Source organism: Kogia breviceps, chromosome 11 (assembly GCF_026419965.1).
Source record: "Kogia breviceps isolate mKogBre1 chromosome 11, mKogBre1 haplotype 1, whole genome shotgun sequence".
In the NCBI taxonomy this organism is placed as follows: Eukaryota; Metazoa; Chordata; class Mammalia; order Artiodactyla; family Physeteridae; genus Kogia; species Kogia breviceps.
The window spans coordinates 92,382,662-92,401,136 of NC_081320.1; the positions used below are offsets into that span (position 1 = coordinate 92,382,662).

The 18,475-nt window shown below is 41.7% G+C and overlaps 1 protein-coding gene across 1 annotated transcript in view; it reads right to left on the reverse strand.

Annotated features, from left to right (window-relative positions):
• Positions 1-10,675: 10,675 nt before the first annotated feature.
• The window catches only part of DDX1 (DEAD-box helicase 1), a 33,579-nt gene continuing 25,779 nt past the window's right edge, over positions 10,676-18,475 (reverse strand). Inside the window, exons 19-26 of the mRNA XM_059078236.2 lie at positions 18,052-18,198; positions 15,412-15,503; positions 13,606-13,678; positions 13,380-13,452; positions 13,256-13,298; positions 12,043-12,138; positions 11,669-11,789; positions 10,676-11,020 (exon numbers count right to left, since the gene is read on the reverse strand). Coding sequence (XP_058934219.1) covers positions 10,890-11,020; positions 11,669-11,789; positions 12,043-12,138; positions 13,256-13,298; positions 13,380-13,452; positions 13,606-13,678; positions 15,412-15,503; positions 18,052-18,198 — 776 coding nt within the window. The 3' untranslated portion in view covers positions 10,676-10,889. The remainder of the gene's footprint in view (positions 11,021-11,668; positions 11,790-12,042; positions 12,139-13,255; positions 13,299-13,379; positions 13,453-13,605; positions 13,679-15,411; positions 15,504-18,051; positions 18,199-18,475) is intronic.

The following is an 18,475-nucleotide window of genomic DNA, read 5'->3' on the forward strand; positions in this document are numbered from 1 at the left end:
AAATAAATAAATATTTTGCGTTTAGGTCACCATTATTTTGAATACGCTACTGTATGTAAATGAACCTAATCCTGATGTAATATATCACCAAATTTTTACACTGATACTCATTGACAGTAGGTATTTCTTTTATTCTAATCATAAAAAGAAGTTTTAAATCTATGTCCCACATTTGGCATAGTGCCTCTGTGCCAGGTATCCTGAAGACACAGATATACAGAAGAGGAGAGGAAGACGTTTTATAATTGATTAAAATGCAAGTACCAGTTCATCACTTTCCCTGGAAAAAAAAAAAGGGAGCCATTTTACTGATTTTATGGTGTGGAAAATTAGAGATTGTTAATTTTAAAGTTACAGTTAAAGCTTATATTTCCTTATGTTAATTCTAGTCTCTTCTGCCCCATCGACAGCAGGTGGGAAGGCTCGGGGTGGTCAGAGTAATTCCTCAACGGCTCCCTGCCATGGAGCCTGCGTGGATCAAAAGGCCAAGAGAATGAGACTTTTCTCCTTCAAAATAGCTCCTCGGCCCCTTGAAATGAATGAGCTGCTTCTTTAACAGAATTTCCCCCCCGCCCCCACTCACATTCCCCATGGTTGGTGAGGCAGAAAATTCACAAGAACAAAGCTCTTGCCCTAAAAAGATCTTCTTTTCACTTTAGGGTCAATTCCACATTGGAGGCTTCCAGAAGAGTCATCTTTAAATTAAGAAAAGGAAAAAAGGGGGCCCTTGCATAGAAGCCAGGGAAATCACACACACGAAGGTGCCCAGTGCCCGCCCTCCTGCCTCGCACCACACACATATCCTTCGTGGGGACCCGTAAATAGAGCTCCTCAAGCAGGCTCCCACCACGCAGGGGTGCACCAGGAATCACTGAATCTGGGAGGCCAAACAATGGGTTCATCTCTCTCCCGCTGTGAGTCTCGGGCAACTTCTAGGGGCTTCATCTTGTCCTTCTGAAAAACGGGCAAACAGCCTGCACCCTGCCTTTCTCACAGAGCGGAATGTCTGGCCAAAAAGATGTGCCATTTGTGAAGGCACTCTGCCTTCTCTCTGCCCCCCCAGGACAGGTGGCCTTGTCACTCCAGCCTGAACACGGGGTAGCCTTCCGGCACATAATCTACCTGGGATCCCCTTCTCTCCACCAGCCTTTCAGGACGTACCAACATGCACTTGGGTTAATTAAAGTCAACATTCTTTACATTTCAGCCCTTATAAAATGTCAGAAAGCCAGACTCCACCTGGAGCCCAGTCTGGCTCAACTGGGGTGCCAGCGCCACACCCTTGTTCCTAATCTATCGGTCTGGGGACAAGATTCAGCATCTGGGGCTCCCTGGGATCAGCTGCCCCCTCTGAGCTGGGCCGGCCCTCACCAGGAGTGGTACAGGATGGGGAGGTGTGGCCAAATCCTACTTCGTGCCCTGGGGCCAGGTCAAGGTGATCGAGTTTCTCACTCCAGTCAGAAACCCCATAACCCCTGGCTCCAAGGTAATAAACTCAATCTTGGGGCTTGAGCTGTAACATGGTTCATTTCTGGGCCAAATCCCTGAAGCTGAAAGGTTTATTTTTAAGGACAAGCAGTTTGCTGTTTTCAGCGTTTCTCATCAGAAATAGTGCAATTCAGCCCGATCTGCATTGGAAGCATAATTTATCATCTCACACAGATGGTTGACTAAGGATGGGGAGGAGGCTTAGTTTCCATTTTAGTTCAGCAAACATTTCCTGAGCTCCTGCATGTGCCAGGCACAGAGCAAGGCACTGGGGATGCACAGATAGTAAGGCAGGCCGCTGGCCTTGAGACGCTCACAGTCTAGGTGGGAGACAGACCCCCAACCCCAGCTTTGGCATCAGAGAGTCCTATTGTCTATTGAACGATAGCCATTTACTACTGGGGTCATGCTGGGAAAATTACCTCCCCTCTTTCTAGCTAAGGTTTGTCAAAGTTGTCGATCTTTTCAAAAACACCAACTTCAGGTTCTGTTCATTTCCTCTGTTGTTTTTCTGTTTCACTAATTTGCACTCTAATCCTTCTTATTTCCTTCCTTCTGCTTGCTTTGGGTTTAGTTTACTCTTTTTTTTTCTTTTCAATGCCTTGAAGTGGATGATTAGTGTATCTATTTGAGATCTATCTTCCTTTTTAATGTAGTCACTCACAGCTATAAATTTCCCTCCAAGCACTGCTTTACCTACATCTCATATGATTTCCTATGCTACGTTCCCTTGTTCATTCATCTCCAAGTATTTTCTAATTTCCCTTTTGATTTCTTCTTTGCCTCGTTTGTTGTTTAGTATCGTGTTGTTTAATTTCCACATATTTGTTATTTCTTTTTTTGATTTCTAATTTTCTCCCATTGTGATTGAAGAATATATACATTTTCAGTCTTTTTAAACATACTCAGGCTTGTTTCATGGCCTACTATGTGGTCTATCTTGGAAAATATTCCATGTGCACTTGAGAAGAATGTGTGTTCTTCTGTTGCTGGGTGAAGTGTTGTAGAGATATTTGTTATTTCTAGTCAGTTTATAGTGTTGTTCAAGTATTCTGTTTCCTTGTTCATCTTCTGTCTAGGTGTTCTATCCATTGTTAAAAGTGGGGTATTGACGTTTCCAACTATTATCGTTAACTATTACCTCCCCTCTTTGAACCTCTGTTTCTTTAGAGGAAGGAAAGGTGTCTCTACACCTCTTGCCTTGCAGAGGTGTAGAGACAAAGAAAAAAAAAAAAAAGCAAAGCATGGTGGTACACCTACATGACGGTTATCGCTGCCATGTCTCAGAATGACTTGACAGAAGAGAGGACAGTGGTCGTGAGGATTTCCTCCGAGAATAACCAGGTGGTTCTGCGTTAAGCCAGTACAGTCAGTCTGAGAAACATTAATCCTTCTTAAAGAGAAAGGTGAGCTTGGAGTCTGTCTATTTCAATGGCCTTGTATTCAGGATATGCAGCTCTCCTGTCCAAAAAATAAAAACTAAGTAGCTAACAAATCCTAACTTCTCATCCTTATCTTGCTAGCCAACATCTAAAGTTCCTTCATAGAAATTTCTTGTGACAACTCGTTTATCCATCCATCCATCCATCTTTCCTTCCTTCCTTCCTTCCAACAGAACAAATGTTTACTAAACCACCTTCTTGGGGTCAGACTCTGGTCCAGGTACTGAGGATACTGAAATCAGACCTGCTGTAAAGGATCTACCCTATCTAGGAAGAGACCCTCACGTGGAAGCAGGTAAATAAAAATGCAGGAATATATCAATGTTACAATGAAGGAAGGAACAAAAGATCTGGAGGGCACAGAGGAGGAAGTGACCTGCCTAGTGGGGAAAAGAGAAGAGGAGATCAAGACAGCTTCCCAACAAATGTTAACAAAGCTGAAAAGAAGTTGTCGACAGAGGCTTGAGTTTCATAACCCTCTCTGCCCCTGCCAATCCTCTCGGGTAGGAGGGGACCCATGGGAGGAAAAGGAGGAAAACAAGAGGATGTTACACAAAGTGAGTCATCCAGCCTCAAATAACCGAGAACTGCAAAGGCAGAAAGTTCTTGACTTGGAAGTTCGCCAACTTTAATGCTACAAAAATAACCATGATGAATTCACATATTTCTCTGCAAGTATGGGTCCACCATAACACTGAAACCTCAGCCATAGGGTGTCGGAGCTTTGGGCCCCATAGGTTCAAAAGCTTGCTCATATTTTGGCCACATTTTCTTGAAGAAGTTAAAAGCTATCTTTTCCTAGTGAAAGTGGTCCTGATCTTCTATCCTGTCCTGGCCATTCCTGCTCAGGGTTAAAAGTCAATAGATGCCTTTTGGTTTGGGGCCTCAGTCTCCATAGAATGGTCGTCACTGTCAGGTAAGTGGATAGACTCTTCCCCATGGCATGAAAAATAAGCTAATCAATATCTGTCATATGCCAATTATGGACACTGCAGGAAGAGAAAAGGGAGTATAGCCCAGAAACCCTTCATGAGAAGTACTTTGGATCCACCTGAAGACACAGAGGGGGGGAAAAGTAATGAAATCGTTTTTTAAAATTAAGAGCTATCTAAAGTATAAGGGCAAGACCAAGAGTAATGTACTGGAAGGCTTCCTAAAGGCAGAGCATAGAACCAAAAATCATAGATTCTGGAGCCCTGATTTAACCTTCTGGCCTCAGACTTAACCTTTCTGAACCTTGAATTCCTTATCTGCAAAAAAAAAAAAGAACATTGGCTCTTACATGAGCCTGCATATAAAATATCTGGCTCGTGGTTGGTATTAAAAAATGGGGTGTTCTCTTGCCCCACACAAAGGAGGTAATAGTGACTCCGATGCCTGAGGCTGGGTGGAATCTGAGGGAAGGGAAGGGAAGGCGGGAAGGCCTCCCAGGAGGCCACAGCAGCCAGCAGAAAGAACAACAGGGCGTAAGTGAATACGCGCCTGCATTCCAATGCTAGAGCCACTGCTCACTAGCCAGGAGATCTTAAGTAAATCACTCACCACTTGGAGCCTCAGTTTTCTCATCTGTAAAATGGAAACACTATTAGAACCGATCTTCTGGGGTTATGAGGGTTAATTGAGTTAAGACGAGTAAGCACTGAGAACAATACCCGGTAAATAGGGATGGGTCAATTAAGGTTAGCTCTTGTTATACATGGAGGTAAGTGAGAAGACCAAGTTCAGTGCGAATTGGGGGATAAAAGAAATAAGGCTAGGAAGGCTAGGACCAAATTTTAGAGGGCCTTAAGTGTCCAAGTTATTCTGGACTTAATTAAGGCAATAAAAGCCCATTTCAAACCCCCATCGACTGGGGGTTGACACGAATTAATTATACATTGAAATGGTGAAAATAAATGAATTCCTGTTGTAGTTTTAAATTATACCAGAAAAGGCTGTTCTTGAATAATGACTCAAGGCTCCTGCTTCCACCCTGCAAGATGTTATTCTTTGCAGAAAAGTAGCAAGCAAAGGACAGATCACATATCTGGTCATTGTTCCCACTCAGATCTCTCTCAACCTTCAATCCCATGAAGTCACTTGGTGGGCAAGGGAGACTGGCACTCGGGGTGTCCACTTATCATGTTGGCCTTTCGAATAAGGAGGCGCAGCCACTTTCTGAAGTGACTAGGCTCATTGTTTGGGCCGCCTGTCTGAGCCCACACATCCTGCCCTCACCCCACCCCTTCCCACCCACAGGCAGGCCAAGTCAATTGGGGCTCATCCCACAAATCTCCACCATGCTCTCAAAGGGCGATGCCGTAATTCCTAGGATCACCGGATGAATGGCAGGAAGGTGAGTGGTGTTAACATGACACCCCATCACGCTGCCTTCAGATCTGGGGCTTTTAGAGACACGCAGGATCAAGGAAATGACTGAGGAAAAGCAGCCTGCGTTCTGGGGATGGTAATGAGAATGGCAATTAGCATAAATGCAATTCTGACACGTGTGGAAGTTCTTTGGTACAGAGAACTCCCGAATGCTGGGCCCTGGGTGCAGTGGTCCCATAAGTGCTTTGCAATCGGAGAAACCACTGCAGCACGAACTGTGTGAGGCCAACTCACGGGTAAAAAAAAAAAAAAAAAAAAATCCGAATTCTCATCTCTTGGCCTTCAGGATCCAGAAAAAAAGACAACAGACTCTGACAGATGTAACGGGAAATAATTCCTTTGAATCTGTGATTTGCTTAGCAGAGAAAAAAAGGAAGTCAGGTAATCCTTAAGTGACCCCAAGTGGTAAAAATATCCCAGCATAAGGGTTTAGGTCTTTGTGGGTATTCACAGTGTGACACTAACGCCACCTGGTGCACTTGGCTGGAAATGATAAGCCACGGACCCCAGAGAGCTGATGTAGGTAGAGGTGGGCCCTGCTACCTTTGCGTCATTTCTCGTGGTGCTGGGTTGTGAGCCAACAGCGGGGAAATGAATAAAAAATTTATGGACGGAAGCATATAATAGAGTTTGTTATTACAACCAACAGAACTAACACCAATATCCTAAGTGAACGGTATTTAATGATATGGGTATAATTCAATGTCTCCAAATTGCTGGCTTTTCGGAGCCAAACAAAACACCTCAAGCTTCCAGCCTGTGCGACTACCGCTGAGCCAGTTCTCTCCCAAATATGTCTACGAAGTCGTGGGAGTGCCTGCTAAACCTGGTTGCCCTGAGCCTGACTGTCACCTTGCTGAGCTTTGGTTTGGACGATTGCTCCAGAGGGTTTTCTTGTCCCCTCCTGCCATTACATAACAATTTCCCACAGGACAGGGTCCTAACCAATTCCCCCACTCTCCAACGTCTCCCTGTCCAAACACGGACAGAGCCCTCCTTTTACTACCCAAGTCATACTGACATAGCTAATTGCCCACACCCTGAGCACCATTTGAGGATTTCAGGGGAATCACACTGTAGGAAAGGAAAATCGAAATTCATTAGCAGACACTGCTGCTCCCACGAGACTCAGTTGATGCCGTCCCTGATGGCCAATCACTCTCCACCTCCACACTCACCCTGGCCACTCCCATTCGGATCAGGGTTTCCCAAGCTAGACTCTCTTCCCTGAGACCCTAACCCACCACAAAAAGTAGAACGCCCTCACCATCCTATGACTGCCCTGCAGAGAGACAACCTCTGGCTGCCCCCTCAAAGTCCTACTTGGCAGTAGCAAGTATTTATCCTTTGGGATTTAAGTTAAGGCAACATACAGCCAACAGCCAACCGCAGCCTTTTCTGGTGAACAGGATGAGTTACCAAGCTGGAGAACAAGATTTAAGGTAAAATAATGAGTTGAGCCAATGACTTCCAGAGGCTTATCATGTGGCTCTGTGGAAAGCAGAGGAAATGGTTCAAATACAAACAAGTGGCAAAACGAAAAAAAAAAAAACCACAAAACTTAAAAGCCCAAATGGGTTTTGAAAAACAAGCATCCTTAAAAGATTTGTCTGAATCCCCAAAGTAACAATTTTGAAAGGAACTAAACTCATTTGACGGCAAAATTTATTTTTAAAATAACCTTTTTAGTTTCTCAAAAATGACAGGGCTTCCCTGGGGGCGCAGCGGTTGGGAGTCTGTCTGCCGATGCAGGGGACGCGGGTTCGTGCCCCGGTCCGGGAGGATCCCACGTGCCGCGGAGCGGCTGGGCCCGTGAGCCGTGGCCGCTGAGCCTGCACGTCCGGAGCCTGTGCTCCGCAACGGGAGAGGCCACGGCAGTGAGAGGCCCGCGTACCGCAAGAAAAAAAAAAAAAAATGGCACCACTTTTACCAAAGTTTTTCTCTACAATAACTTCTGCTGCATAGTGTAATAGCAAGGGCTCCAGCATGAATCTAAACTATATTTAACTTTAAGACACGTATCAGCTGGGCCATGTGCAGAGGGCACAGGATGATTTGCAAGATCAAGAAACATCTGGTCAGGCGTTCAAAGCAGCAGCTCTCAACGCGTAAGCACCACCGGGGATACCAGGCCCTGCCCCAGATGAGTAAAATCAGGATTTCTGGAGGTGAAGTACAGATACTGGTATTTTCTTTTAAAGCTCCCTAAGGTGCTCCGAATGCCCAGCCAGGTCTGAGAACCACTGACCTAAGGGAAGGAACCTCATTAAAGGCGGTGGACCAGCCCTGGAAGCCAGGCGATTCTAGTACTGCAAGCACCTCCCTCTCAGGTGTCCTTTTCAGTCATCTTGCTTGAGTCTTGGGGTAACAGATTGCAGTGAGAATTAAAGATCTAAGAGCCATTTGTCCGTAACAGTGTTTCCTGATGTGTAGTCTGAGGTCCAGCTGCATCACGATCTTCTAAGGAATGTGTTAAAGTGCAGATTCCAGGCCCCACTTAGACCTGGAGATGTCTGCCTGTGACTTATAACTAGAAGTCAGGAGCATTACTAGGGTCAGGTCCAGGCCTATCTGGCTCCAGGTTCTTTCCAATTCCCTATCAACACTTTTGACCAGTACAAGTAGAATCTCTGTAAGAAAAATCAGAGCTTTAAATGGTTTTAATGAAAGGTAATTATTTAAATCCACAGGACGGAAAACAACAGTAAAAATTCCCCTGCCACTCCTCCCACCAAAGGAATCCTCCATCCATTACTCTGGAGGAGCAAAATACTATCCCTCCCTTTCCTTCCTGTTCCACTGCATTTTTTCCCTTTTAACAAATATTCCTTTTTCTCCCAAATAAGGTCACCTGGAAAAAAATTCCTGATAGATGTCAGCACCTATAGGGAAATAATAAAAGTATTATATGAAGGAAACTACCCCAGATCTCATGTATATTTACCTACACATTTTTCATATTTTACATATCTCATTCAAGCTGCAATAAAGTATACAGTCGCCTCTTAAGGCAGAAGAATAAGGTGAAAAACTTGACTGCGTAGCTTTGCCCATTTAGAATTGGCTGTGAACCAACTTTTATTTTTGGATCTGGACCGTTCTCGATCACTGTCACACACACACTTCTACCTTAAAAAAAGGAAGAAAGAAGCCTTGCACCTTATTTACAGTAAATTTGGATCCTTGTTTGTAGCATAACGATGGCGGTGGGGCAGGAGGGGGCAGGGCGTGGAGGCTAAGGAGTCCCGTGCCAAGAAGCTGCCGGGTGGACATGCGGACCTCCACTCTCCAGCACCAACTCGCACAGCGTGCGAAGAGACAGGACAAAAGCAAGCTTTAAATGCAACAAGTACCCTTTCAGTTTGTAAAATAAGTTGTACAGAGCTCTTCCTATATTGTTAATGTGCACGTTGACCGGTGCCACCCTTTCAGAAAATGACCCTGAAAAATCTTCATAAGCTTCATTGGTTTTAATTCAAGAATCCAATTTCTAGGAATCCAGGTAAAGAAAACAATCCAAAAGATAGGACAAAGATGTTGACGGTAACACAGGACAACTGTAAACGGTGTAAATACCCTAAAATGTGGTATGAGTGCCTCTTATCTGCTGACTTTGGCTGAATGTTTAACATAATCCTCAGTGATGAGAATTATTTTCACCATTTTTTTTTTTTTTTTGCGGTACGCGGGCCTCTCACTGCTGTGGCCTCTCCCGTTGCGGAGCACAGGCTCCGGACGCGCAGGCTCAGTGGCCACGGCTCACGGGCCCAGCAGCTCCGCGGCACGTGGGATCCTCCTGGACCGGGGCACAAACCCGCGTCCCCTGCATCGGCAGGCGGACTCCCAACCACTGTGCCACCAGGGAAGCCCTCACCATTTTTATAAACAAAGAAACAGAAGCTTAGAGAGCTAAGGACCTCGCTTCAGTCACCCTGCTAGTAGGGTCAGAGCCGGAATCGCATCCGGGCTTGACATCCGAGATTCACATCCTCTTCAGTTTCCCTCAAAGCTCATGAGTTACAGACCACAGCACTTTCAGTGGATTATGCAGCCATTAAAGTATTTAAGAAAAAAAAAAAACTTACAATAATGAAGATATTAAAATTGTACATATAGGTAAGATCTAAACTGTACACCAAAAAAAGGTACAGAAAAAAAGAAATGAGCCAAAATGTTATTTAGTGGTGACTTTCTTTGCGAGTGGGAATATAAGTTAAAAAGTAGGAAAGGGTGGGGATTACTCTAACCTGAAGTTCTCATTTCTGTTTATAATAGAAAAATATTAAGAACCAGGTACAGAAAGGCTTTGGCAAGCTATAACTAGTGCCACCAGCTGGAGTCCTTTAGAATCAGCTCTCTTAAGGCAAACATCCCTAGGCGATGAAAGCATTTGGTCCTCTTTAGTTTTCTATGTTCTCTCTCGGGTGGCTCTGTCCTAATAAGAGGCTCCCAGTATCTTCCAGATTAGCAATACCGTGGAGACATAACCCAGAGTTAGAGAGGCTCACTTAAGTTGATTCAAGCTTGGATAGCAAAAAAGAATCCCCAAACACAAAACCACTTGTCACTATGAAAAGTACAGTTCTAACAGAGCTTGAATGAATGAAAGAATGGAATCCTCATAATCATTTCACATAAACTATGACTCAATATACTAGGTAATGGTTTTCCCACTGCTTACACAGTGAATTTCACTCAAGATTTTGTTTGAAGAAAATATTTCAGTGCTAAAAGATTTAAAAACCATCATATAAGAAATTATAATAGCCTGTGCTATTAAGGAATCTCTAGGGTAAGAATAATGTTCCCAAAGAAACTGCTTTATAAATAAGAGTCAAAAGGTACAAAGCAACAATTCAATTGTATCTATATAAATTTTCCCTTTTCCTTCTGGCATTTTAGGCAAGAGGGTTTGAGGAAATGCATTTCAAAGAACGGCCTTTAAATTTAATTTTAAGACCTAGAGGGACATCAGAATAGTTTTATCTTTACAGTATGTATCACCAGGAAAGAAAGGTTCTTAAAAAGAAGACAAACCTTCAGAAATACATCTTCACTGTCACCATCACCAAATCAGTCATCAGTCCTTAGACACAGAACCTTTTGTAAGTCCCTAAAAAACTCTGGGCCTCCAAACTAACCTAGCTGTCCTTCCCCCTTAGGATCATACACTTTTCTTTCATGTCACGACTCTTCTCTAGCTTCAACATATACCGAGGCGACCATGACCTCCTCAAGGCCGTCTCCACTTAGGACCACTTCTGGTGAAAATCCCACACAGGTCCTCTGCCGAATGCACATACCCATAAACTTTACTTCATAAACCCAGAGCTTTCTTGAAAAACTATAAAATAATTTTAAAATAAGACACAAACTTTCATGAAAATATAGTCATCAAATTTATTATTTTCATTAGGTTGCCATTCTATGAAGAATTCCTAAGACTGATGTTTCTTGACATGCAAGAGTTAGCATTAATAGCTTAAGTTACTATAAATACTGCTGCTTGGAAGCAGTACAACTATTTTAGAGTTTTAACACTATAGACTTTTATTATTCAAATCTTATTCAGTGTATGTTAAAATCAGATCAGAAGGTTCTGAACAACTGGTTAGGAAGGTAGCCAAGATGCAGGAAAGACGTCTGTGCCTCCTTTTCAAGGGCAGCCAGCTCTTGAACTGTAGGTGCCAAAATATCCACATGGCCTTTATAGTTTCCACCTGTATCACACACACGAATCACAAAGTAATGTAAATGACATGCTTGAAATAACTTGTCAGCAATGCTTTGGCTCAATTACATCAATTTAAACGTTGCTCCTAGCAATAAAAATGTACTACTGAGCAAGTTACCTACAATACTGAGTTCTAAAAGTGTTAAATCAATTAAAATAAATGATTAGGCCTTCCTTACTAACAGCTGTCCCAATACCCCTACCAACCCCTCCCCTATTCTCTTTTCCTTGGTTTAGAAACCACCAGTTTAGCCTGAATCTTTAAAAAATTTCAGGAATGAGCTAAGAGCATTGCAGGCAAAGGGAATAAATAGTATCCCGGGTTACCCCTTGTTCAAAATTACCATTATTCTCTTGTTTCCTAATAATCCCATAAATTTTCAACTACTCTTATGACATTAACACCTCAAGAGAAACAGCTAAGCTGCTGTCCATTCACATACAGATCACACAATAAAAAATGCTGCAAGACAAGTATGAATAAAGTGCTGTAAGACTAATAAGGAGGGAATGATTAATATGCTAAAAATATACACTAAACATAAGGAAATGGAATATTCTCTTCTTAAACTGAAGCTCAAAAAAAGGGACACATTCACATTTAAAACAGAATTAAAAGTAATTCAAAGCTTACCACCAGCAGTTCTTTTTTGACCATAAGTAACTTTCCCATCAAATTCATCCACTGGTACCTTTATATCTGGCTCAACCTGAGAAATGGTACAGTTCAGATGTTCTTCTATCTCAGACAGCAACTAAGAAAGGGAGAGGAAATCGACAGAGTTGTGTTTTAACAGCATTAAATAAAACCAGGAAGGCTATAATACTTAGTATAAATGGAAGTAAGATTTCTGAAGAGATGAATTCACAAGTTACAATTTATGAACTACCATAACATAATCACTCATTAATTCTCACAATTCACAAATAGACAAGAGCTGATACGTAACTTTTACAGATAAATGCAGTCTATTCCTACCAATTTTAATAAGACTCTGTGAGCCTTACCTGCATCTCATTGTACCATATGGTACAGCCACCATCTTCCTTGAGTCTTGTGTTGTAACACCCTTTTCCACGGCTGCTACATACGTGGTACCAAACCTACGAAAATTAACATGTACGGAGAATGAAACATGCTAGATATCTTTGTTCTCAATTAGTTTTTTAACATTTTCTGTCCTCAGAGCACAAGAAAAATAGATTGCAGGTATGGTCTGTCATCCAGTTACTACAACTATTAGTAGCTCACTAAGTAGGTCTTTTGAAAGAGTTCTACTTGAAAGGAACCCGAAAGTTTTTCTAAAACAGATGTCAATTATAGAAAGGAATTCTCAGATAAAAATAATGAGAAAAGTAAATACTGGAGAATGCTATATCAAGATTAGTATCAAAAATAAAGTTCAAATGTTTTCTATAAGATTTTTTAAAAAATTTTTAAACAGATCTTTATTAGAGTATAATTGCTTCACAATAATGTGTTAGTTTCTGTTGTACACCAAAGTGAATCAGCCATATGCATACATATGTCCCCATGTCCCCTCCCTCTTGAGCCTCCCTCCCACCCTCCCTATCCCACCCCTCTAGGTGGTCACAAAGCACCGAGCTGATCTCCCTGTGCTATGCGGCTGCTTCCCACTAGCTAGCTATTTTACGTTTGGTCGTGTATATATGTCCATGCCACTCTCTCACTTCGTCCCAGCTTACCCTTCCCCCTGCCCGTGTCCTCAAGTCCATCCTCTATGTCTACATCTTTATTCCTGCCCTGCCACTAGGTTCATCAGTACCAGAAAGCAAATAGCAAAAAGCAAAATGAACAAGTAGTTTGGGGAATGGGTGTGTGGGAGTTCCTTACTCTCGCAGCTTTTCTGTAAATCTGTATCAAATTACTGTATCAATTTATATCAAAATAATAAGTTAACCCTCTCTCCCATAAAAAGTCTACCATGGCATGATGCCAGAGAGGGTTTAAATACTTTTCACTGAAAATTATATGAAAGCTACTATAGGGGAAAATTACATTTCATATTTTTCCTTTCTAAACTCCACCCTACTAGCCGTCCATTCAATGAATAAAGAGAAAAAGATGCCATTAAAAAATTCACTTACATTCCACACGCAACTGAATTCAATGTAAACGGAAATAATCACACTGCATTTATTCCCAACATCTAAAATGACGACACAAACAATGAGTATAATACAGCGCTGAAAAGATTACCTTCTCTTTTTCTGTTGCCACCAGGGAAATGGCCAGCCCCATCCTGAAAGATTTTACAAGTCTTTATTAGACTTTATTCCTGAAGCACAGAAGCTTAAAAGGGACAAAAAAAATGACAGAGTACCTTTCAGCTCTTCCTACTCTGCCGATTCGATGGACATAGTTTTGCTTTTCATCAGGCAAGGTGACATTTATAACTGTAAATAAAAACAATTACTACCGACTGACATTGGTTCCTAAGATTTTCAAACATATGTGATGTTTGACGTTCTGAGTATTTCAAACATATTAAATGGTTTCCTTTGAATCCCATAAAATTCAAACTGCAAGCATAAAAACTTTCTTTTTACCATAAGGAACACCATGGATATCAATTCCTCTGGCAGCTACATCTGTGCAAATCAAGAATCTTACATCTCCTTTCTAAAGAGAACACAGAGGAGAGAAAGGACTTTATTAGTATATATACTAAAAAAAAAAAAAAAAAAAAATCCCACAAATACCACCTTTCCACTAAATGAGACCTCTAATAACTAATGTATTCGTATCATATTAGCGGTCCAGTCATTCATAATTCACTGGAACAAGTATTGCATTTTTAAGTTATAATTTGCTGAAATATGACATTTAAGGTGAATAACACAGTGACAGGATTCATCTTTGCTTTTGTCATATAAAAGTTCTTAAACCATTGCTAAAATTTGGCTTCATCTTTAGAAATCCTGACTGGTAATTCAAAACATAAGACAGAATAAAATGTAAAAACATAAGCTTTACTTTTACCCTTGTATTAAAATAATTCAGAATACTAGATATTTTACCTCAAGGTTACACTTTTTGTGACAGCAGATAAAATCCTAAAGAGACTGGGCCCCCTGCTGTTCTCACCAAGAATATACCAACGAGCCTTCGGATGCCTTTGGTGCTGCAAGGCACAGCGAAGTTAGAGATCTGGAGGGGGCGGGGGGGGGCATACCGACTTCGGGTCCAACAAAATACCAGGATAGAGAAGGGTGGCATAAATGCTGAAATGAGACCATGTGATTATTTTTTGTTTTTAATTAATTAACTTATTATTTTTGGCTGCGTTGGGCCTTCATTGCTGCGCCGCAGGCGTTCTCTAGTTGCGGCGAGCGGGGGCTACTCTTTGTTGCGGTGCGCGGGCTTCTCACTGTGGGGGCTTCTCTTGTTGCAGAGCACGGGCTCTAGGTGCACGGGCTTCAGTGGTTGCAGCACGTGGGCTCAGCAGTTGTGGTATGCGGGCCCTAGAGCGTGCGGGCTTCAGTAGTTGTGGCTCACGGGCTCTAGCGCACAGGCTCAGTAGTTGTGGTGCACGGGCTTAGTTGCTCCGCGGCATGTGGTATCTTCCCGGACCAGGGCTCGCACCCGTGTCCCCTGACTTGGCAGGCAGATTCTTAACCACTGTTGCCACCAGGGGAGTCCCCCAACGTGATGTTTTAACATCCACACCAATTATGCTCAGCATGGATACATAATCCAAAATTTTTAAGCCCAGTTACTTCCTACCTTTTTTCATATTATGGGTCCGAGAGAAATGATATTTGTACTATACACACTGGGGTAAACACACTGTGATAAATGGTGAGAATGCTGGTGGGTGGAGGCCACTGACCTTGAGTTCTAAATGGCTCAGCCCAACCCATCTACACCAAAAGCTATACAACCTGTTCATGTGCTGAAATCACTTAAGTGTGACAGTCTATCCCAAATAATTCAAAATATATTTAATTCCACAAAACAGGTATGCTGATACCTGTCTCAATCTACAAATTAAGTTCCCTATGGGTATTGTTACAAATTATTTAAAAAAAAAAATAAAAAAAGGCTCACAGACATGATTTAACTATCTAATGCTACTTCTCTTAAAAATATCTACCTGAAAGAATTTAACTAAAACTTCCTTACGTTGAAAATTCTGATCAAGTAGCGCTGTGCTGATGGAGATCATGTAAGTTACCGCGCCACTGTTAAAGGTGACAAAGCCCTGCCGTGAGGAGGGTGTAACAGCGGGGCAGGAGTATTTTGAAATTTTCTAGGACAAGAAGTGCTGTAGCAATATTAACTGGAACTGATTAACACTGGATGCGACCCCCCTCTTCAGTTTTAAGGAAACGCAGTCAGCTAAACATCAGTACCTTGAATCGTTCCAAGTTTTGCTTCCTCTCATGAGGCTTTCTGTCACCGTGAAGACAAACACAGGAGAACTGGTGCCCCTTTTTATCAGGCCCTAGTGAAAAGCACGTTAACAGTTAACCTTGGAAAAGGTTACGACTAAGACTATGTCAGAAAAAACCCAGTAACGTTTAGACTCTACCAGTTGGGGGTATAATTCCACGGAAATCTATACCCCAGCTTGTCATAAACCATGGTTAACACCGTTTCTGTCCTAGATGAAATACCCTTAAAATGAACTCCATGAGCATTAAAACTGATTTGCTTTGAAGGACATTTTAAGTCACCTTTCCCAATCTGCAGTGGTAGTTCCTGTGCACCAGGAACCTCACCTCACCCATGGAAAGCGAAGAACCGAAAAGTAAACAAAAGAGATTATTCTTGGAAGAACCAAAACAGGCATCAGGAAGTTCATGCCCTTTTACTAAAAGGCCACGACCAGAAGCCTGCCCTCCTCGAGGTAACTCTAAACAGCTTAGTTATCTCTGGTTTCCTGGCCAAAGCAGATTAGAAGCAGCAAACTGGAAGGATGGAGAAGCGGTATTTTAGAGGCAAGTGCAGTGGTAGCCAAGCCTAAAGAAGAAAGTCTTCAAGTAGACACAGTAACAAAAAGCAGTGCAGTTCAGACCAGAGTGATAATAGTCACTGTGAGAATTCTTTCAATTTTGCTATATGTTTGAGAATATAATAAGTGTTGGGAAAATATATAAAGTAAAAATAACCACTAACATTGACTATACTTGCTTTACCACATATCTATCCATCCCTCTATCAACTCACTTTTATATTTTTGATGCATTTCAAGGTAAACTGTAGGTATCGGTACACGGTTCAGCATGCATATCATTAACTAGAGTGCAGTATTTGTTTAGGTTTGTTTTCATGAAGACTCTTTTTTTTTTTTTTTTTTGCGGGGCCTCTCACTGTTGTGGCCTCTCCCGTTGCGGAGCACAGGCTCCGGACGCGCAGGCTCGGTGGCCACGGCTCACGGGTCCAGCCGCTCCACGGCACGTGGGATGTTCCCGGACCGGGGCACGAACCCGCGTCCCCTGCATCGGCAGGCGGATCCTCAACCACTGTGCCACCAGGGAAGCCCTAGGTTTGTTTTCTTGTTGAGGTTAAAGTTACATACATGGAAATGTACAAATCTTAAGTGTACACTTTCTGAGTTTTGACAAATGCATACACCCATGTAGCCCAAAGCCCTATCAAGACACAGAACGTGAATGTCATCCACAAAGTACCTTCATGCCCTTTCCCAGTTATCCACCCTCCCAACTTCCTGGGGACAACCACTGTTCTGGTTTTTTTCTCATCATAGATTAGTTCTGGCTCTTCTAGAACTTCACACAAATCAAATCATACAGCCTGTACTCTTGTGTAAGAATTCTCTCATTCAGCATATAATGCTTCTGAGACTCACCCACCATTTTTGTGTCAATCAGCAGTCCATGCCTTTTCAGCGCTGAGTAGTAAGTATTCCACTGTACAGATATTTTGCATTTTGTTTAGCCATTCTCCTATTAATGGCCTCTTAGTGTACAGATTGGGGCCATTACAAATTTAGTGCTATGACCATCTTGCACACGTCTTTCATCTATATATATTCTCACTTATCTTGAGCCAATACTTAGGAGTTGAATTGCTAGGCCATAAGACAGCAATGTTTAACTTTATAAAAAACTGTAAGACCTTCTACCTAAGTGTCTGTACTTCAACAATGTATGAGAGCTCCGATTTCTCCAAAGCCTCACCAAAATTTGGTGTTTTAAGTGGTTTTTTTTTGATCTAGTCATTCTGGGTGAACAATTGTATTACACTGTGATTTTATTTTGCATTTCTGATTATACTGAACATTTTCTCAGGTTGGCTTATAGATTTAAGGTTAATTGTAAGGAGCATAAAATTATAATCATTATATCTTCATTGTAGATTTAATATTTTATTACATAGTGACCCTTTTTATTTCTACTAATATTTTTGCCTTAAAGTCTATGACATCTCCATTAATACAGTTAGACCAACTTTCTTTTAATTAATCTTTTAGCTGACAAATACATATGTTTTTTTACTCCCCTTCCTTTCAATCTATCCATGTGCTCGGGTTTTGGCTATGTTTCTCGTAAACAACATATATTTTATCCAGTCTAATAATCCATGCTCTTCATCAGAGGACTTCAGTCCACTGATAAATACTGCAGTTTACACTCAGATTCTTCCACCAGCCATTATTACTCTATAATTGCCAACTGCTGTGCTTTTTCTCATTCCCCCCCCCTTCCTTTCTTTCCTTTTTTTTAGATTAAGGTTCTTTTTCTCATTTGTTGATTTAGAAGATATACATTCTATTATTTAATGATTACACTTGAAATTTTAACATTAATCAAAAACTTTACCCTTCTTCCGAATGATACAAGGGCCTTAGAATGCTGCGATTCATCTTCACTGTAGTGAAACTGTACCTATGTGGAAAATTATCTCATTGTTTCTCCTACCTCATTGCTTTAAAATCTGGGCATCCACGCTATACCGCATCAACATGAGACTAACAGTCTATTAAGTGAGAAAATAAACACAGTCGATCTCAAGTGAGGAAGCATTACCTCCTCCTTGTTGCACAAAATACTGCTCTAAGTTATCACAGTCGATTTTGGTTCTGCAGAAAATAATTGCTTGGTCCATCTTGTGTTCCTTGATTGCTCGGACAGCGTACTCCCCCTTCAGGATTTTAATAGCTTCAGACCACATCTCTTGAGTAACACAATAACAACAACAAAAAAAACAACAGAATTTCAATCTGAAATTGTCATGAACACACATAATTACACAGACTTAGTGCTTCACTCACCTAAAAAATTCTACTTTAATACAAGTATTATAGACAAAACCAAGAAATAAAAAGATAGGGTGAAATGGTGAGATAACCCACTTGCTCATTTATTTTTGTTTCTCTTAATGTTTTTTATGCCAGTTTATGGGATACCAAAACACCTATAACCATACCTCTTAAAAGGGAAAATGCACATG